This window comes from Atractosteus spatula, unplaced genomic scaffold, assembly GCF_055471065.1.
Source record: "Atractosteus spatula isolate fAtrSpa1 unplaced genomic scaffold, fAtrSpa1.hap1 Scaffold_148, whole genome shotgun sequence".
NCBI lineage: Eukaryota > Metazoa > Chordata > Actinopteri > Semionotiformes > Lepisosteidae > Atractosteus > Atractosteus spatula.
In genome coordinates, this window is record NW_028296706.1 from 35,872 (window position 1) to 56,975 (window position 21,104).

The window sequence follows — 21,104 nt, forward strand, 5'->3', positions numbered from 1 at the left end:
AGAGATGGGCAGTCAGGCAGAGGGGTCTGGTCGCAGCTCAGGGAGAGAGAGATGGGCAGTCAGGCAGAGGGGTCTGGTAGAGAGATGGGCAGTCAGGCAGAGGGGTCTGGTAGAGAGAGATGGGCAGTCAGGCAGAGGGGTCAGGTAGAGAGAGATGGGAAGTCAGGCAGAGGGGTCAGGTAGAGAGAGATGGGCAGTCAGGCAGAGGGGTCAGGTAGAGAGAGATGGGCAGTCAGGCAGAGGGGTCAGGTAGAGAGAGATGGGCAGTCAGGCAGAGGGGTCAGGTAGAGAGAGATGGGCAGACAGACAGAGGGGTCAGGTAGAGAGAGACGGGCAGTCAGACAGAGGGGTCTGGTCGCGGCTCAGGTAGAGAGAGATGGGCAGTCAGGCAGGGGGGTCTGGTCCTGGTTCAGGGAGAGAGAGACGGGCAGTCAGGCAGAGGGGTCTGGTCGTGGTTCAGGGAGAGAGAGACGGGCAGTCAGGCAGAGGGGTCTGGTCGTGGCTCAGGGAGAGAGAGACGGGCAGTCAGGCAGAGGTGTCAGGTAGAGAGAGATGGGCAGTCAGGCAGAGGGGTCAGGTAGAGAGAGATGGGCAGACAGACAGAGGGGTCAGGTAGAGAGAGACGGGCAGTCAGACAGAGGGGTCTGGTCGCGGCTCAGGTAGAGAGAGATGGGCAGTCAGGCAGGGGGGTCTGGTCCTGGTTCAGGGAGAGAGAGACGGGCAGTCAGGCAGAGGGGTCTGGTCGTGGTTCAGGGAGAGAGAGACGGGCAGTCAGGCAGAGGGGTCTGGTCGTGGCTCAGGGAGAGAGAGACGGGCAGTCAGGCAGAGGTGTCAGGTAGAGAGAGATGGGCAGTCAGGCAGAGGGGTCAGGTAGAGAGAGATGGGCAGACAGACAGAGGGGTCAGGTAGAGAGAGATGGGCAGACAGACAGAGGGGTCTGGTCGCGGCTCAGGGAGAGAGAGACAGGCAGAAGCTGTGAGACTGGCGCTCACACTCACACAGACGGCAGACCGAGAGATTCTGAGATGGACTCAAGCTGGATAAAATTGACAGATGTTTTTCTTCTTGGCAGCGACAGAGAGACAGGCAGCCAGAATTGATAAATATTACTCTGTTCTGCAATCCTGCAGCATCGGACGGACAGAGAGGCAGACAGACACACAGCAAGACAGATGGAGAGGCAGAGCGAAGAGACACTCAGACAGAGAGACAGGTGAAGCGCTATACAGACAGAGAGACAGGTGGAGAGACAGACAGACAGAGAGACAGGTGGAGAGACGCTCAAGACAGGTGAAGCGATATACAGACAGGTGGAGAGACACTCAGACAGGTGAACTGATATACAGACAGACAGGTGGAGAGACACTCAGGGGAACTGATTTACAGACAGGTGGAGAGACAGACAGGTGAAGCGATATACAGACAGACAGGTGGAGAGACACTCAGGGGAACTGATTTACAGACAGGTGGAGAGACAGACAGGTGAAGCGATATACAGACAGACAGGTGGAGAGACAATCAGACAGGTGAGTTAATATACAGGTGGAGAGACAGACAGGTGAAGCGATATACAGACAGAGAGACACTCAAGACAGGTGTGCAGAGAGACAGGCAGGTCCGCAGGTAGCTGCGGAGGCTCTGAGCGTCTGCCCGATCGAGTGCTGAGCTTTGTGAAGACTGGGCGCCCACGCTGAGCTGCCCTTCGCTGCGTCGAAGCGCCGAGGGCTGTACGGGGAGGGACAGCAAGCGAGGAGGGGCTTCTGGGACGCGCCCCTGAGCCCCCTCTTCCTCTTCCTCTTCCTCTTCCTCTTCTCTCTGCTTGTTCCCCCCCAGAGCCGCGCGCGGGGCCTCCCCTTGAAGACGGAGAGGGGGGTAAAGAGAGTCTGCCCCTGCCCTCGCGCCCCCACCCCCCTCCCACCGACCTCCCCTCTGAGGGCACGCCCCCTTGCTGCCTCTCTGGGAGAGCTCCTCCCCTTTAACGAAAAGCCCTTCCTCGCTCGCAGTCTCCCCCCCCCCACCCCCGCCGCCCCCTGCTCTCCCCCCTCCCTGGAACAACTCCCACCCCTCCACCACCCCCCCCCCCCCCGAAGATGCGTCTCTCCTGGTCCCTCCCCTTCCTCTGCCTCTGGGTCTCCCTGGCAGCCAATCAGGGAACGCCCCCGCCCCCTGGGAGGCGGGTCCAGCCCCAGGCCCCGCCCCTCTCCCCCGAGCCCGCCCGCGCCGTGAAGGTGCTGGTGTCGGAGGGCTGCCCCCAGGCCGGCGAGCAGGGGCGCGCCTCGGACGCCGTGGAGCTGGAGCCCGGCGCCCCTCTGGTCCTGACCCACCGGATCAACCTGGTCCCCTCCTGCCCCGGGGGAACAGCCCCGGACCTGACGGACCTGAGGCAGAGGCTGGAGAGGCTGGAGGGCGAGCTGTCCGAGCTGAGAGAGAAGTGCACCGCGCAGGGAGGCTGCTGCAGCGAACAGCGAACGGGCACAGGTGACTACAGAGACACTGGACTGACCTGACCCTCACACAGACCCCAGAGGCACTCCTCACACAGAGAGAGGAGTCCAGACCCTCACACAGACCCCAGAGACACTCCTCACACAGAGAGAGGAGTCCAGACCCTCACACAGACCCCAGAGACACTCCTCACACAGAGAGAGGAGTCTAGACCCTCACACAGACCCCAGAGACACTCCTCACACAGAGAGAGGAGTCCAGACCCTCACACAGACCCCAGAGGCACTCCTCACACAGAGAGAGGAGTCCAGACCCTCACACAGACCCCAGAGACACTCCTCACACAGAGAGAGCAGTCCAGACCCTCACACAGACCCCAGAGGCACTCCTCACACAGAGAGAGGAGTCCAGACCCTCACACAGACCCCAGAGACACTCCTCACACAGAGAGAGGAGTCTAGACCCTCACACAGACCCCAGAGACACTCCTCACACAGAGAGAGGAGTCCAGACCCTCACACAGACCCCAGAGACACTCCTCACACAGAGAGAGAGGAGTCCAGACCCTCACACAGACCCCAGAGACACTCCTCACACAGAGAGAGGAGTCTAGACCCTCACACAGACCCCAGAGACACTCCTCACACAGAGAGAGGAGTCCAGACCCTCACACAGACCCCAGAGACACTCCTCACACAGAGAGAGAGGAGTCCAGACCCTCACACAGACACCAGAGACACTCCTCACACAGAGAGAGGAGTCCAGACCCTCACACAGACCCCAGAGACACTCCTCACACAGAGAGAGGAGTCCAGACCCTCACACAGACCCCAGAGGCACTCCTCACACAGAGAGAGGAGTCCAGACCCTCACACAGACCCCAGAGACACTCCTCACACAGAGAGAGGAGTCCAGACCCTCACACAGACCCCAGAGACACTCCCCACACAGAGAGAGGAGTCCAGACCCTCACACAGACCCCAGAGGCACTCCTCACACAGAGAGAGGAGCCCAGACCCTCACACAGACCCCAGAGACACTCCTCACACAGAGAGAGGAGTCCAGACCCTCACACAGACCCCAGAGGCACTCCTCACACAGAGAGAGAGGAGTCCAGACCCTCACACAGACCCCAGAGGCACTCCTCACACAGAGAGAGGAGTCCAGACCCTCACACAGACCCCAGAGACACTCCTCACACAGAGAGAGGAGCCCAGACCCTCACACAGACCCCAGAGGCACTCCTCACACAGAGAGAGGAGTCCAGACCCTCACACAGACCCCAGAGACACTCCTCACACAGAGAGAGGAGTCCAGACCCTCACACAGACCCCAGAGACACTCCTCACACAGAGAGAGGAGTCCTGACCCTCACACAGACCCCAGAGACACTCCTCACACAGAGAGAGGAGTCCAGACCCTCACACAGACCCCAGAGGCACTCCTCACACAGAGAGAGGAGTCCAGACCCTCACACAGACCCCAGAGGCACTCCTCACACAGAGAGAGGAGCCCAGACCATCACACAGACCCCAGAGACACTCCTCACACAGAGAGAGGAGTCCAGACCCTCACACAGACCCCAGAGGCACTCCTCACACAGAGAGAGAGGAGTCCAGACCCTCACACAGACCCCAGAGGCACTCCTCACACAGAGAGAGGAGTCCAGACCCTCACACAGACCCCAGAGACACTCCTCACACAGAGAGAGGAGCCCAGACCCTCACACAGACCCCAGAGGCACTCCTCACACAGAGAGAGGAGTCCAGACCCTCACACAGACCCCAGAGACACTCCTCACACAGAGAGAGGAGTCCAGACCCTCACACAAACCCCAGAGACACTCCTCACACAGAGAGAGGAGTCCTGACCCTCACACAGACCCCAGAGACACTCCTCACACAGAGAGAGGAGCCCAGACCCTCACACAGACCCCAGAGGCACTCCTCACACAGAGAGAGGAGTCCAGACCCTCACACAGACCCCAGAGACACTCCTCACACAGAGAGAGGAGTCCAGACCCTCACACAGACCCCAGAGACACCCCTCACACAGAGAGAGGAGTCCAGACCCTCACACAGACCCCAGAGGCACTCCTCACACAGAGAGAGGAGCACAGACCCTCACACAGACCCCAGAGACACTCCTCACACAGAGAGAGGAGTCCAGACCCTCACACAGACCCCAGAGGCACTCCTCACACAGAGAGAGGAGTCCAGACCCTCACACAGACCCCAGAGGCACTCCTCACACAGAGAGAGGAGCACAGACCCTCACACAGACCCCAGAGACACTCCTCACACAGAGAGAGGAGTCTAGACCCTCACACAGTCCCCAGAGACACTCCTCACACAGAGAGAGGAGTCCAGACCCTCACACAGACCCCAGAGACACTCCTCACACAGAGAGAGGAGTCCAGACCCTCACACAGACCCCAGAGACACTCCTCACACAGAGAGAGGAGTCCAGACCCTCACACAGACCCCAGAGACACTCCTCACACAGAGAGAGGAGTCCAGACCCTCACACTGACCCCAGAGGCACTCCTCACACAGAGAGAGGAGTCCAGACCCTCACACAGACCCCAGAGGCACTCCTCACACAGAGAGAGGAGTCCAGCCCCTCACACAGACCCCAGAGGCACTCCTCACACAGAGAGAGGAGTCCAGACCCTCACACAGACCCCAGAGGCACTCCTCACACAGAGAGGGGAGTCCAGACCCTCACACAGACCCCAGAGACACTCCTCACACAGAGAGAGGAGTCCAGACCCTCACACAGACCCCAGAGGCACTCCTCACACAGAGAGAGGAGTCCAGACCCTCACACAGACCCCAGAGACACACCTCACACAGAGAGGGGAGTCCAGACCCTCACACAGACCCCAGAGACACACCTCACACAGAGAGGGGAGTCCAGACCCTCACACAGACCCCAGAGACACTCCTCTCCCTGTCTCTCAGGGCCGGGCAGCTGTGCCCCTCAGGTGTGTCCGGACGACTGCAGTGACCAGGGCCGCTGTGAGGAGGGCCGCTGCGTCTGCTTCCCTGGGTTCACGGGGCCGAGCTGCGGGGTCCAGTCCTGCCCCGCGGGCTGTAACAGCAGGGGGCAGTGCGTCGAGGGCAAGTGCGTCTGTGACGGGGGCTTCACGGGGGAAGACTGTGGCGCCCCCTCCTGCCCCGGGGACTGCAGCGGGCGGGGCCGCTGCGTGAGCGGCAGGTGCGTCTGCGAATCGGGGCGCTCGGGAGAGGACTGCTCCCGCCCCCGTTGCCCCGGGGACTGCAGCGGGCGGGGCAGCTGCGTGAGGGGGGGGTGCCAGTGTCGCCCGGGTTACGGCGGTCCAGACTGCAGCCAATCGGTCGCCCCGCCCACCACCCCGCCTCCGGCCTGCCCGGGTAACTGCAGAGACAGGGGGCGCTGTGTGCAGGGCGAGTGTGTCTGTGACGTGGGCTACACTGGAGTGGACTGCAGCACAGGTCAGTGTTCATGTACTGGAGTGTCCAGTCAGTGTGTATGAACCCCTCTCTCTCTCAGTGCAGTGTTCATGTACTGGAGTGTCCAGTCAGTGTGTCTGTATGAACCCCTCTCTCTCTCAGTGCAGTGTTCATGTACTGGAGTGTCCAGTCAGTGTGTCTGTATGAACCCCTCTCTCTCTCAGTGCAGTGTTCATGTACTGGAGTGTCCAGTCAGTGTGTCTGTATGAACCCCTCTCTCTCTCAGTGCAGTGTTCATGTACTGGAGTGTCCAGTCAGTGTGTGTGTATGAACCCCTCTCTCTCTCAGTGCAGTGTTAATGTACTGGAGTGTCCAGTCAGTGTGTGTGTATGAACCCCTCTCTCTCTCAGTGCAGTGTTCATGTACTGGAGTGTCCAGTCAGTGTGTGTGTATGAACCCCTCTCTCTCTCAGTGCAGTGTTCATGTACTGGAGTGTCCAGTCAGTGTGTGTGTATGAACCCCTCTCTCTCTCAGTGCAGTGTTCATGTACTGGAGTGTCCAGTCAGGGTGTGTGTATGAACCCCTCTCTCTCTCAGTGCAGTGTTCATGTACTGGAGTGTCCAGTCAGTGTGTCTGTGTGAACCCCTCTCTCTCTCAGTGCAGTGTTCATGTACTGGAGTGTCCAGTCAGTGTGTCTGTATGAACCCCTCTCTCTCTCAGTGCAGTGTTCATGTACTGGAGTGTCCAGTCAGGGTGTGTGTATGAACCCCTCTCTCTCTCAGTGCAGTGTTCATGTACTGGAGTGTCCAGTCAGTGTGTCTGTATGAACCCCTCTCTCTCTCAGTGCAGTGTTCATGTACTGGAGTGTCCAGTCAGTGTGTCTGTATGAACCCCTCTCTCTCTCTCAGTGCAGTGTTCATGTACTGGAGTGTCCAGTCAGTGTGTGTGTATGAACCCCTCTCTCTCTCAGTGCAGTGTTCATGTACTGGAGTGTCCAGTCAGTGTGTGTATGAACCCCTCTCTCTCTCAGTGCAGTGTTCATGTACTGGAGTGTCCAGTCAGTGTGTGTGTATGAACCCCTCTCTCTCTCAGTGCAGTGTTCATGTACTGGAGTGTCCAGTCAGTGTGTGTGTATGAACCCCTCTCTCTCTCAGTGCAGTGTTCATGTACTGGAGTGTCCAGTCAGTGTGTGTGTATGAACCCCTCTCTCTCAGTGCAGTGTTCATGTACTGGAGTGTCCAGTCAGTGTGTGTGTGTGTGAACCCCTCTCTCTCTCAGTGCAGTGTTCATGTACTGGAGTGTCCAGTCAGTGTGTGTGTATGAACCCCTCTCTCTCTCAGTGCAGTGTTCATGTACTGGAGTGTCCAGTCAGTGTGTGTGTATGAACCCCTCTCTCTCTCAGTGCAGTGTTCATGTACTGGAGTGTCCAGTCAGTGTGTGTGTATGAACCCCTCTCTCTCTCAGTGCAGTGTTCATGTACTGGAGTGTCCAGTCAGTGTGTGTGTATGAACCCCTCTCTCTCTCAGTGCAGTGTTCATGTACTGGAGTGTCCAGTCAGTGTGTATGTATGAACCCCTCTCTCTCTCAGTGCAGTGTTCATGTACTGGAGTGTCCAGTCAGTGTGTGTGTATGAACCCCTCTCTCTCTCAGTGCAGTGTTCATGTACTGGAGTGTCCAGTCAGTGTGTGTGTATGAACCCCTCTCTCTCTCAGTGCAGTGTTCATGTACTGGAGTGTCCAGTCGGTGTGTCTGTATGAACCCCTCTCTCTCTCAGTGCAGTGTTCATGTACTGGAGTGTCCAGTCGGTGTGTCTGTATTAACCCCTCTCTCTCAGTGCAGTGTTCATGTACTGGAGTGTCCAGTCAGTGTGTGTGTATGAACCCCTCTCTCTCTCTCAGTGCAGTGTTCATGTACTGGAGTGTCCAGTCAGTGTGTCTGTATGAACCCCTCTCTCTCTCAGTGCAGTGTTCATGTACTGGAGTGTCCAGTCAGTGTGTCTGTGTGAACCCCTCTCTCTCTCAGTGCAGTGTTCATGTACTGGAGTGTCCAGTCAGTGTGTGTGTATGAACCCCTCTCTCTCTCAGTGCAGTGTTCATGTACTGGAGTGTCCAGTCAGTGTGTCTGTGTGAACCCCTCTCTCTCTCAGTGCAGTGTTCATGTACTGGAGTGTCCAGTCAGTGTGTGTGTATGAACCCCTCTCTCTCTCTCAGTGCAGTGTTCATGTACTGGAGTGTCCAGTCAGTGTGTGTTAACCCCTCTCTCTGATCCAGTTGTTCCAGTTGTGCTCCAGCTGAACACCAGTAACATCACAGACTCCTCGGTCACTCTGACCTGGACACGCCCCACGGCCCCAGTGGACAGTTACCACATCACCTTCAGCAGTGGGGTAAGAGCCATTCGGACTCCGATCAGTCCGGACATGGATCAGTCCCAGTCCTGACCCCAGTGATCAGACAGGGGTCACACTGACTGACTGCAGGAGTGACACAGCTCTCACACTGACTGCAGGAGTGACACAGCTCTCACACTGACTGACTGCAGGAGTGACCCAGCTCTCACACTGACTGACTGCAGGAGTGACACAGCTCTCACACTGACTGACTGCAGGAGTGACACAGCTCTCACTCTGACTGACTGCAGGAGTGACACAGCTCTCACTCTGACTGACTGCAGGAGTGACACAGCTCTCACTCTGACTGACTGCAGGAGTGACACAGCTCTCACTCTTACTGCAGGAGTGACACAGCTCTCACTCTGACTGACTGCAGGAGTGACACAGCTCTCACACTGACTGCAGGAGTGACACAGCTCTCACACTGACTGACTGCAGGAGTGACACAGCTCTCACTCTTACTGCAGGAGTGACACAGCTCTCACTCTGACTGCAGGAGTGACACAGCTCTCACACTGACTGACTGCAGGAGTGACACAGCTCTCTGACTGACTGCAGGAGTGACACAGCTCTCACACTGACTGACTGCAGGAGTGACACAGCTCTCACACTGACTGACTGCAGGAGTGACACAGCTCTCACACTGACTGACTGCAGGAGTGACACAGCTCTCACTCTTACTGCAGGAGTGACACAGCTCTCACTCTGACTGACTGCAGGAGTGACACAGCTCTCACACTGACTGCAGGAGTGACACAGCTCTCACACTGACTGACTGCAGGAGTGACACAGCTCTCACTCTTACTGCAGGAGTGACACAGCTCTCACTCTGACTGCAGGAGTGACACAGCTCTCACACTGACTGACTGCAGGAGTGACCCAGCTCTCACTCTGACTGACTGCAGGAGTGACACAGCTCTCACACTGACTGACTGCAGGAGTGACACAGCTCTCACACTGACTGACTCCAGGAGTGACACAGCTCTCACTCTGACTGACTGCAGGAGTGACACAGCTCTCACTCTGACTGACTGCAGGAGTGACACAGCTCTCACACTGACTGACTGCAGGAGTGACACAGCTCTCACACTGACTGACTGCAGGAGTGACACAGCTCTCACACTGACTGCAGGAGTGACACAGCTCTCACTCTGACTGACTGCAGGAGTGACACAGCTCTCACTCTGACTGCAGGAGTGACACAGCTCTCACACTGACTGACTGCAGGAGTGACACAGCTCTCACTCTGACTGACTGCAGGAGTGACACAGCTCTCACTCTGACTGACTGCAGGATTGACACAGCTCTCACACTGACTGACTGCAGGAGTGACACAGCTCTCACTCTGACTGCAGGAGTGACACAGCTCTCACTCTGACTGACTGCAGGAGTGACACAGCTCTCACTCTGACTGACTGCAGGAGTGACACAGCTCTCACACTGACTGACTGCAGGAGTGACACAGCTCTCACACTGACTGCAGGAGTGACACAGCTCTCACACTGACTGACTGCAGGAGTGACACAGCTCTCTGACTGACTGCAGGAGTGACACAGCTCTCACACTGACTGACTGCAGGAGTGACACAGCTCTCACTCTGACTGACTGCAGGAGTGACTGGGCTCTCACTCTGACTGACTGCAGGAGTGACACAGCTCTCACACTGACTGCAGGAGTGACACAGCTCTCACTCTGACTGCAGGAGTGACACAGCTCTCTGACTGACTGCAGGAGTGACACAGCTCTCACACTGACTGACTGCAGGAGTGACACAGCTCTCACTCTGACTGACTGCAGGAGTGACACAGCTCTCACACTGACTGACTGCAGGAGTGACACAGCTCTCACTCTGACTGACTGCAGGAGTGACACAGCTCTCACTCTGACTGACTGCAGGAGTGACACAGCTCTCACTCTGACTGCAGGAGTGACACAGCTCTCACTCTGACTGACTGCAGGAGTGACACAGCTCTCACTCTGACTGACTGCAGGAGTGACACAGCTCTCACTCTGACTGACTGCAGGAGTGACTGGGCTCTCACTCTGACTGACTGCAGGAGTGACACAGCTCTCACACTGACTGCAGGAGTGACACAGCTCTCACTCTGACTGACTGCAGGAGTGACACAGCTCTCACTCTGACTGCAGGAGTGACACAGCTCTCACTCTGACTGCAGGAGTGACACAGCTCTCACTCTGACTGACTGCAGGAGTGACCCAGCTCTCACTCTGACTGACTGCAGGAGTGACACAGCTCTCACACTGACTGACTGCAGGAGTGACACAGCTCTCACTCTGACTGCAGGAGTGACACAGCTCTCACTCTGACTGACTGCAGGAGTGACACAGGGCGTCAGCAGTGGCACTGTGGGTGTGGCAGTCCAGGTGACCAGGGGGCCTGGCCCGCTGCTGGCCAGCGGTGTGTCGCCTGAGCTCCGCGGACAGACAGGAAGGACTGGTCGGACTGGGGGAGCCCAGTTCCCACACAGGGGCTGTCTCTGCAGCAGCAGGCTGACGAGCAGAGCGCAGATGTGGGATCCTGTTGCCCGGGGCGACAGGAAAACAGTGTGCAGAAACAGGGCTGCTGGTCCAGGAGATGACATCACAGCAACACAGCTGGATCGCTGACACACTGACACACAGAGAGAGAAGTGTGTGTGTGTGTGTGCATGCAGAGTCACACATGACACACACTGTCTGCCATGCTGTACTGTGCTGAAATGTACTGTACCACACTCCACTGTACTGTTGTATACCACACCACAGTCTTCAACACTGTACAACACTGTACTGCTGTATACTGTACAACACTGTACAACACTGTACTGGTGTATACCACACCACAGTCTTCAACACTGTACAACACTGTACTGGTGTATACTGTACAACACTGTACAACACTGTACTGTTGTATACCACACCACAGTCTTCAACACTGTACAACACTGTACTGGTGTATACTGTACAACACTGTACTGGTGTATACTGCGCCACAGTCTTCAACACTGTACAACACTGTACTGCTGTATACTGTACAACACTGTACTGGTGTATACTGCACCACAGTCTTCAACACTGTACAACACTGTACTGGTGTATACTGTACAACACTGTACAACACTGTACTGTTGTATACCACACCACAGTCTTCAACACTGTACAACACTGTACTGGTGTATACTGTACAACACTGTACTGGTGTATACTGCGCCACAGTCTTCAACACTGTACAACACTGTACTGGTGTATACTGTACAACACTGTACAACACTGTACTGGTGTATACTGCACCACAGTCTTCAACACTGTACAACACTGTACTGGTGTATACTGTACACCACTGTACTGGTGTATACTGCACCACAGTCTTCAACACTGTACAACACTGTACTGGTGTATACTGTACAACACTGTACAACACTGTACTGGTGTATACTGCACCACAGTCTTCAACACTGTACAGGTGTATACTGTACAACACTGTACTGGTGTATACCACACCACAGTCTTCAACACTGTACAACACTGTACTGGTGTATACTGTACAACACTGTACAACACTGTACTGTTGTATACCACACCACAGTCTTCAACACTGTACAACACTGTACTGGTGTATACTGCGCCACAGTCTTCAACACTGTACAACACTGTACTGCTGTATACTGTACAACACTGTACTGGTGTATACTGCACCACAGTCTTCAACACTGTACAACACTGTACTGCTGTATACTGTACAACACTGTACAACATTGTACTGTTGTATACTGCACCACAGTCTTCAACACTGTACAACACTGTACTGCTGTATACTGTACACCACTGTACCACACCGTACCGTTGTATACTGTACACCACTGTACAACACTGTACTGTTGTATACTGTACACCACTGTACAACACTGTACTGTTGTGTACTGTACACCACTGTACACCACTGTACTGTTGTATACTGTACACCACTGTACCACACTGTAGTGTTGTGTACTGCACCCCTCTGCTGTTCTCTGCAGTACTGTAGTCTGAGGGCTGAGGTGCAGAGGGCTGCCTGCACTGCCCTGCCGGACATCCTGCTGTTCTGCACAGTCCAGACTCCAGCCACGGGGTCCCGCTGAGACTCCCCCTCTTGTGGTGGAGCTGTGGGGTCCCCAGTGTGTCCACGCCTCTGCTCCTGTCGCCCGCAGAAGGAGAGCGATCAGAAGGTGACATCGCAGGTGAGGGGGGGGCTCACCACCTACACACAGACAGGACTGGCCCCCGCACAGGAGTACCGTGTGTCAGTCAGGGCCGAGAAGGACAGGAGACAGGGCGCAGAGAGCAGCACGCACTTCAGGACCTGTAAGTGTCTGTACTCACCCCCTCACTCTCCCAGGTCAGTGTTCATGTACTGGAGTGTCCAGTCAGTGTGTCTGTATGAACCCCTCTCTCTCTCTCAGTGCAGTGTTCATGTACTGGAGTGTCCAGTCAGTGTGTGTGTATGAACCCCTCTCTCTCTCAGTGCAGTGTTCATGTACTGGAGTGTCCAGTCAGTGTGTCTGTATGAACCCCTCTCTCTCTCAGTGCAGTGTTCATGTACTGGAGTGTCCAGTCAGCGTGTGTGTATGAACCCCTCTCTCTCTCAGTGCAGTGTTCATGTACTGGAGTGTCCAGTCAGCGTGTCTGTAGGATGTCTGTCAATCTCTCTCTTACAGTGATCTCTGGTCCCAAGAACCTCCATGTGGTCAAGACAACCACCTCTTCTGTGATCATCCAATGGGATCGCTCGGTGTCTGTGATTGACAGGTACCGCCTCACCTACGTGCCCAGTGATGGGCGGGGTCCGGCCCAGGAGATGACCCTCCCCCGGGACAAGAGCTCCGCCCACCTCCCGCAGCTGCAGGCCGGACTCCAGTACAACGTCACGCTGTGGGCGGAGAGAGGGCGGGGCCAGAGCCCGCCCGTCACGGTCCAGGCCACGCCCGGTGGGTGGGGCACGGCGGGGAGGGGCGGGGCGGGGACGACAGTGCCCATCAGGGTTCGAGGGCGACAGAGGGAAGTTAGCAGAGGTTTGGACAGCTTGATGACCGGCTCCGTTTCAGCAGCTGACTCACTGATTGTGAGACGGTGACACAGATAAACAGAAAGACACAGTAGATGAGGCTGAGACAGGAGCTCAGGTAGATGAGGCTGAGACAGGAGCTCAGGTAGATGAGGCTGAGACAGGAGCTCAGGTAGATGAGGCTGAGACTGGAGCTCAGGTAGATGAGACTGAGACAGGAGCTCAGGTAGATGAGACTGAGACAGGAGCTCAGGTAGATGAGGCTGAGACAGGAGCTCAGGTAGATGAGGCTGAGACAGGAGCTCAGGTAGATGAGACTGAGACAGGAGCTCAGGTAGATGAGGCTGAGACTGGAGCTCAGGTAGATGAGACTGAGACAGGAGCTCAGGTAGATGAGACTGAGACAGGAGCTCAGGTAGATGAGGCTGAGACTGGAGCTCAGGTAGATGAGACTGAGACAGGAGCTCAGGTAGATGAGGCTGAGACAGGAGCTCAGGTAGATGAGGCTGAGACTGGAGCTCAGGTAGATGAGACTGAGACAGGAGCTCAGGTAGATGAGGCTGAGACAGGAGCTCAGGTAGATGAGGCTGAGACTGGAGCTCAGGTAGATGAGACTGAGACAGGAGCTCAGGTAGATGAGGCTGAGACAGGAGCTCAGGTAGATGAGGCTGAGACAGGAGCTCAGGTAGATGAGACTGAGACAGGAGCTCAGGTAGATGAGGCTGAGACAGGAGCTCAGGTAGATGAGGCTGAGACTGGAGCTCAGGTAGATGAGGCTGAGACAGGAGCTCAGGTAGATGAGGCTGAGACAGGAGCTCAGGTAGATGAGGCTGAGACAGGAGCTCAGGTAGATGAGGCTGAGACTGGAGCTCAGGTAGATGAGACTGAGACAGGAGCTCAGGTAGATGAGGCTGAGACTGGAGCTCAGGTAGACAAACAGACCTTGAGAGACAGATCGATACACAGAGATTGAATAACAGAGACTGAGAGACAGGTCAGATGAGATTGATCTCAGGACGGACAGAGAGGCCGAGAGACAGATCAGCTGAGATTGATCTCAGGACGGACAGAGAGGCCGAGAGACGACTCGCTCGAGACAGTATCACGTGTTGACTGGGTGACAGAGTGAGACAGAGTCGCAGCAGACAGACAGACGGAGAGATGGAGAGACCAGTCGCCCGCGCGCAGGGTGACAGGAGCTCATCCACACATCCCTGGAAATGTGAAGGGCGGCGCCCCATCGCCCCCCCGGCTCTCTTCCAGCTCGGGATCGCTGACCCCTCTCCCTCCTCCAGCAGGCGGGGGCGCCCCTGCGCCCCAGTCCGACCGGTGTCCAGACTGATGACCTCCTTTTCTCCTCTCCAGGAGCAGCTGCCGGCTGAGGCCGCCAGTATCACTGCGCTGTAGTCACCCTGGACCGACTGTGCCTCCTGTCCTTATCGTATAGGAGGAGATCACAGGGAGCACCTCAGTCATAAACACACACAGCAGGACAGGAGACACAGTGAGAGAGAGGAGAGCACAGGGAGCCCCTCAGTCATAAACACACACACAGCAGGACAGGAGACACAGTGAGAGAGAGGAGAGCACAGGAAGCCCCTCAGTCATAAACACACACAGCAGGACAGGAGACACAGTGAGAGAGAGGAGAGCACAGGGAGCCCCTCAGTCATAAACACACACAGCAGGACAGGAGACACAGTGAGAGAGAGGAGATCACAGGGAGCCCCTTAGTCATAAACACACACAGCAGGACAGGGGACACAGTGAGAGAGAGGAGATCACAGGGAGCCCCTCAGTCATAAACAAACACAGCAGGACGGGAGACACAGTGAGAGAGAGGAGAGCACAGGAAGCCCCTCAGTCATAAACACACACAGCAGGACAGGAGACACAGAGAGAGGAGAGCACAGGGAGCCCCTCAGTCATAAACACACACAGCAGGACAGGAGACACAGTGAGAGAGAGGAGATCACAGGGAGCCCCTTAGTCATAAACACACACAGCAGGACAGGAGACACAGTGAGAGAGAGAGGAGATCACAGGGAGCCCCTCAGTCATCAACACACAGCAGGACAGGAGACACAGTGAGGGAGAGGAGAGCACAGGGAGCCCCTCAGTCATAAACACACACAGCAGGACAGGAGACACAGTGAGAGAGAGGAGAGCACAGGGAGCCCCTCAGTCATGAACACACACAGCAGGACAGGAGACACAGTGAGAGAGAGAGGAGATCACAGGGAGCCCCTCAGTCATGAACACACACAGCAGGACAGGAGACACAGTGAGAGAGAGGAGATCACAGGGAGTCCCTCAGTCATAAACACACACAGCAGGACAGGAGACACAGTGAGAGAGAGGAGATCACAGGGAGTCCCTCAGTCATAAACACACACAGCAGGACAGGGGACACAGTGAGAGAGAGGAGATCACAGGAGCCCCTCAGTCATAAACACACACAGCAGGACAGGGGACACAGTGAGAGAGAGGAGATCACAGGGAGCCCCTCAGTCATAAACACACAGCAGGACAGGAGACACAGTGAGGGAGAGGAGAGCACAGGGAGCCCCTCAGTCATAAACACACACAGCAGGACGGGAGACACAGTGAGAGAGAGAGGAGATCACAGAGAGCCCCTCAGTCATAAACACACACAGCAGGACAGGAGACACAGTGAGAGAGAGAGAGGAGATCACAGGGAGCCCCTCAGTCATAAACACACACAGCAGGACGGGAGACACAGTGAGAGGAGATGTGGGTGAATTTGTGAGCAGTGAGCTGAGGAGCAGGAGACGGCTGGTGTTTTGACTCCTAGCGCGCGTCTCGTTTCCCCCCGAGAGCGAGGGTCCTGAACTCTCCGATCGCCCGTTTCCATAGGAACGCCGTCCGCACCGCGCCCGGATACCGTTGCCAAGGCCGCCGGCGCTCCGGCTCGGAAGACGACGAAGCCGGACCTGTACTCGGGCCGGGGCGCCAGCGGGCCGGGGGACTCCGGGACCGCCCAGCCCAAACGGCCCGTCTCTCAGGCTCAGGACCGGCACAGCGGCACCAGAATCGGGCCGGGGAACGGCGGCAGTCCCAGGAAGAAACCGGGCCCGGATCCTGCCAGAACACCGACCCAGAGAGGAGACCCGGACGGGAGCAGAGCCCAGGGAGCGGGGCGCGGGTCGGACTCCGGAGGCGGTCCAAGCCCGGGTTCTGAGGCCCGTCCCCCGCCGGCCCGGTCCAACATCACGGTCCTGGTGAGGGAGAGCAGGCCCACGCCTCAACCGGACCCGGAACAGAACCAGGACGGGGAACAGGACCGGGACCAGAACCAGGACCGGCCCGGTCCGGCAGTCCGGGGCAGCGGCGCCGAGTCCCGGGAGCAATCCCGGGCCGAGCTCCCCGGCTCGGCGGCGAGGGACCGAGGGGCTGGCCCGGTTAGAGCCCACCCCAACAGAACCGTCAGCAGAGCTCCTCCGCGCCTCGGCCAGCGCCAGAGCCAGCACCGGGACCGGGACCAGGGCCCGGGTCCGGCCCACAACCAGTCCAGGCCAGGCGGGCCCCCCCAGAGGCACCGGGTCGGGATGGGGGCTCCCGGAAACGCCAGCGAGGAGGAGGGGACCCCCTGGGGCAGGAGCCCCACGAGCAGCGCGGTCTCGGGGTCGAAGACCCTCCCTCCCTCCCCCGGCAGACCCAAGCCGGTGCCCGACAGGGCCACCCCTGTGTCCGCCGGACGCAGAGTGACCCCCAGACTCCCGGCCAAGGGGACCCCCGGGGGACCCCCCCGCAAGCCGCCAGCAGTCTCCAAGCGCCCGGCGTCCGCGGAGACCCCCAGAGCTGCCTCCCCCCCTCCTCCTCCTCCTCCCCACTCTCTTCCTCTGGCTCCCGGGGGGGCGGAACTGTCCCCGCAGGGCGACCCGCAGGCCCGCGGGCCTAGCGCCGTGGAGCAGCCGGACCGGGCCGGCGAGGGTCCGAGCATCATCCCGACACCTGCTCCTGGTGCTGGAGCGACAGGCACCAGGAGTCCAGTTTCACCACCCCAGGAAGCACAGGACCGTGACGGAGGGGACAAGAGACCACCCCAGAGGCGACCCCAGGAAGCACAGAACCGTGACGGAGGGGACAAGAGACCACCCCAGAAACGACCCCAAGAACCACAGGACCGTGACGGAGGGGACAAGAGACCACCCCAGAAACGACCCCAAGAACCACAGGACCGTGACGGAGGGGACGAGAGACCATCCCAGAGACGACCCCAGGAAGCAGAGGACCGAGACGGAGAGGACAAGAGACCGTCCCAGAGGCAACCCCAAGAAGCACAGGACCGAGAGGGAGGTAGACCACCCCAGAAAACACAGGACCGTGACGGAGAGGACGAGAGACCGTCCCAGAGTCGACCCCAGGAAGCACAGGACCGAGACAGAGAGGGAGGTAGACCACCCCAGGAAGCACAGGACCGTGATGAAGGGGACAAGAGACCACCCCAGAGGCGACCCCAGGAAGCACAGGACCGAGACGGAGGGGACAAGGGACCATCCCAGAGGCGACCCCAGGAAGCACAGGACCGAGAGGGAGGTAGACCACCCCAGGAAGCACAGGACCGTGACAGAGGGGATAAGAGACTGCCCCAGAGACGACCCCAAGAAGCACAGGACCGTGACGGAGGGGACAAGAGACCACCCCAGAGGCCACCCCAGGGGCGACCCCAGGAAGCACAGGACCGTGACGGAGGGGACAAGAGACCGTCCCAGAAGCGACCCCAGGAAGCACAGGACCGTGACGGAGGGGACAAGAGACCGTCCCAGAAGCGACCCCAGGAAGCACAGGACCGAGAGGGAGAGGACAAGAGACCGTCCCAGAAGCGACCCCAGGAAGCACAGGACCGAGAGGGAGGTAGACCACTCCAGGAAGCACAGGACCGTGACAGAGGGGACAAGAGACCACCCCAGAGGCGACCCCAGGAAGCACATGACCGTGACGGAGGGGACAAGAGACCGTCCCAGAGGCAACCCCAGGAAGCACAGGACCGTGACGGAGGGGACAAGAGACCGTCCCAGAAGCGACCCCAGGAAGCACAGGACCGAGAGGGAGAGGACAAGAGACCGTCCAAGAGACGACCCCAGAAAGCACAGGACCATGACGGAGGGGGAGGTAGACCACCCCAGAAAGCACAAGACCGTGACGGAGGGGACAAGAGACCGTCCCAGAGGCAACCCCAGGAAGCACAGGACCGTGACGGAGGGGACGAGAGACCATCCCAGAGTCGACCCCAAGAAGCACAGGACCGAGACAGAGAGGGAGCTAGACCACCCCAGAAAGTACAGGACCGTGACAGAGGGGACAAGAGACTGCCCCAGAGGCGACCCCAGGAAGCACAGGACCGAGACGGAGAGGGAGGTAGACCACCCCAGAAAGCACAGGACCGTGACGGAGGGGACAAGAGACCGTCCCAGAGGCAACCCCAGGAAGCACAGGACCGTGACGGAGGGGACGAGAGACCGTCCCAGAGGCGACCCCAAGAAGCACAGGACCGTGACGGAGAGGATGAGAGACCATCCCAGAGGCGACCCCAAGAAGCACAGGACCGAGACAGAGAGGGAGGTAGACCACCCCAGAAAGTACAGGACCGTGACGGAGGGGACAAGAGACCACCCCAGAGGCGACCCCAGGAAGCACAGGACCGTGACGGAGAGGATGAGAGACCATCCCAGAGTCGACCCCAAGAAGCACAGGACAGAGACAGAGAGGGAGGTAGACCACCCCAGGAAGCACAGGACCGTGACGGAGGGGACAAGAGACCGTCCCAGAGGCGACCCCAAGAAGCACAGGACCGTGATGGAGGGGACAAGAGACTGCCCCAGAGGCGACCCCAGGAAGCACAGGACCGTGACGGAGAGGATGAGAGACCACCCCAGAGTCGACCCCAAGAAGCACAGGACCGAGACGGAGAGGGAGGTAGACCACCCCAGGAAGCACATGACCGTAACGGAGGGGACGAGAGACCATCCCAGAGGCAACCCCAGGAAGCACAGGACCGTGACGGAGAGGATGAGAGACCATCCCAGAGTCGACCCCAAGAAGCACAGGACAGAGACAGAGAGGGAGGTAGACCACCCCAGGAAGCACAGGACCGTGACGGAGGGGACAAGAGACCGTCCCAGAGGCGACCCCAAGAAGCACAGGACCGAGACGGAGAGGGAGGTAGACCACCCCAGGAAGCACATGACCGTAACGGAGGGGACGAGAGACCATCCCAGAGGCAACCCCAGGAAGCACAGGACCAAGACAGAGAGGACGAGAGACCGTCCCTGAGTCGACCCCAGGAAGCACAGGACCGTGACGGAGAGGACAAGAGACGGACTCTGGAAGAGGAAGGGGGGGTGAAGAGAGAGAAGGGGGCAGCGCAGCCGGAAGGAGACCCCCCCAGGCTCAGACCCCCCTCCGGCCGGCCATCCCAAACCCTCCCCTGGGCCGGCGCGGGCCACGACAGGAGGAGGAGACCCCCGCTGCCCCCGAGGGGTGGCCCCTCCCCGGCGGCCCCTCAAGCCCGGGACGGGCACCCCAGCGGGGTCCAGGTGCGAAACGTGACCTCCGGGGGCTTCGTGCTCCTGTGGGAGGCCCCCGAGGGGCTCTTCTCTAACTTCACGGTGAGCCTGCGGGAGTCCGGGGGGCCCGGCGGGGACGCCACGGTGTTTGTCGTACCCGGGACCTCCCGCTCCCTGCCGATCCAGAACCTCCGGCCCCGGACCCGGTACCTCCTGTCCTTCTCCGGCAAGGCGCCCGGGATCCGGTCCAGAATCCACCGCTTGTCCGTTTTCACAGGTACCCCACCCCCCCACACACACACACCCCGACCTATGACCCTTGACCTATGATCCATGACACCTGCCCTCCCAAGCAGCACCGTGTTCCCGTATTTCCTTGCACTTCCGGCTGTGGGTGAAATCACAGGACAGTTATAACACAGTAATAATCACACAGTGGGTGAAATCACAGGGCAGTTATAACACAGTAATAATTGCATTGTGGGTGAAAGCACAGGGCAGTCATAACACAGTAATAATCGCACTGTGGGTGAAAGCACAGGGCAGTTATAACACAGTAATAATTGCACTGTGGGTGAAAGCACAGGGCAGTTATAACACAGTAATAATCACACTGTGGGTGAATGCACAGGGCAGTTATAGCACGGTCATAATCACACTGTGGGTGAAATAACACAGCAGTAACGTACTGTATTACTATAACTATTATTATAACATAGCAGTATTACTGTTACTGCTGTAACACAGTAACAGTCACACTGTGGGTGAAATCACAGTGCACGAATAAGTACACATAAGCAGTATGGCCTGGCACACCCCACTGCTGTAGGAGGCACAGTCCTTTGGGTGAGACCGGATCCCAGGGCAGTTCGGAGTCCACTGGGCTTGTAGAGTCTGGCCTCTGTGGTCTCCCTGCATGCGTGTCGTCATGTAACTGGCGGTGTGCGAGTCTGTTTGTGTCTGTGTGCGTTACTGCAGTCTGTATGTGTTACTGTCAGTGTACTAGTCTGCTTGTGTCTGTGTGTGTTACTGCAGTCTGTATGTGTCACTGTGCGAGTCTGTGTGTGTTACTGCAGTCTGTGTGTGTTACTGTCAGTGTGCGAGTCTGTCTGTGTGTTACTGCAGTCTGTATGTCTTACTGTGTGAGTCTGTGTGTGTTACTGTCACTGTGTGAGTCTGTGTTACTGTGTGTGTTACTGTCACTGTGCGAGTCTGTGACTCTTACTGCAGTCTGTATGTGTTACTGTGTGAGTGTGTGTTGC

General features: G+C 57.9%; 2 protein-coding genes across 2 annotated transcripts in view; one reads left to right on the forward strand and one right to left on the reverse strand.

The window, feature by feature from the left end:
• Positions 1-1,172: 1,172 nt before the first annotated feature.
• Positions 1,173-21,104, forward strand: part of LOC148809313 (uncharacterized) — a 34,092-nt gene continuing 14,160 nt past the window's right edge. Inside the window, exons 1-8 of the mRNA XM_088909284.1 lie at positions 1,173-1,213; positions 1,677-1,872; positions 2,004-2,478; positions 5,409-5,921; positions 8,150-8,265; positions 12,459-12,612; positions 12,966-13,235; positions 16,190-20,119. Of these exons, the coding sequence (XP_088765410.1) occupies positions 1,173-1,213; positions 1,677-1,872; positions 2,004-2,478; positions 5,409-5,921; positions 8,150-8,265; positions 12,459-12,612; positions 12,966-13,235; positions 16,190-20,119 (5,695 nt within the window). The remainder of the gene's footprint in view (positions 1,214-1,676; positions 1,873-2,003; positions 2,479-5,408; positions 5,922-8,149; positions 8,266-12,458; positions 12,613-12,965; positions 13,236-16,189; positions 20,120-21,104) is intronic.
• LOC148809314 (uncharacterized) lies at positions 13,311-14,553 on the reverse strand. Its single transcript, XM_088909283.1, has 2 exons — positions 14,484-14,553; positions 13,311-14,254 (listed from the first exon to the last, which is right to left on the reverse strand). The coding sequence occupies exons 1-2, from the start codon at positions 14,551-14,553 to the stop codon at positions 13,311-13,313; spliced, it is 1,014 nt and encodes a 337-aa protein (XP_088765409.1).

What these genes read in the sequence shown, in the direction of transcription:
- LOC148809314 (XM_088909283.1), bottom strand. Translation starts at nt 14,553, where the DNA reads ATGGGGCGCCGCCCTTCACATTTCCAGGGATGTGTGGATGAGCTCCTG. An exon ending in ACCCTGCGCGCGGGCGACTG is followed by an intron (nt 14,255 to 14,483) that starts GTCTCTCCATCT and finishes CTGTCTCTCAAG; the next exon opens with GTCTGTTTGTCTACCTGAGC.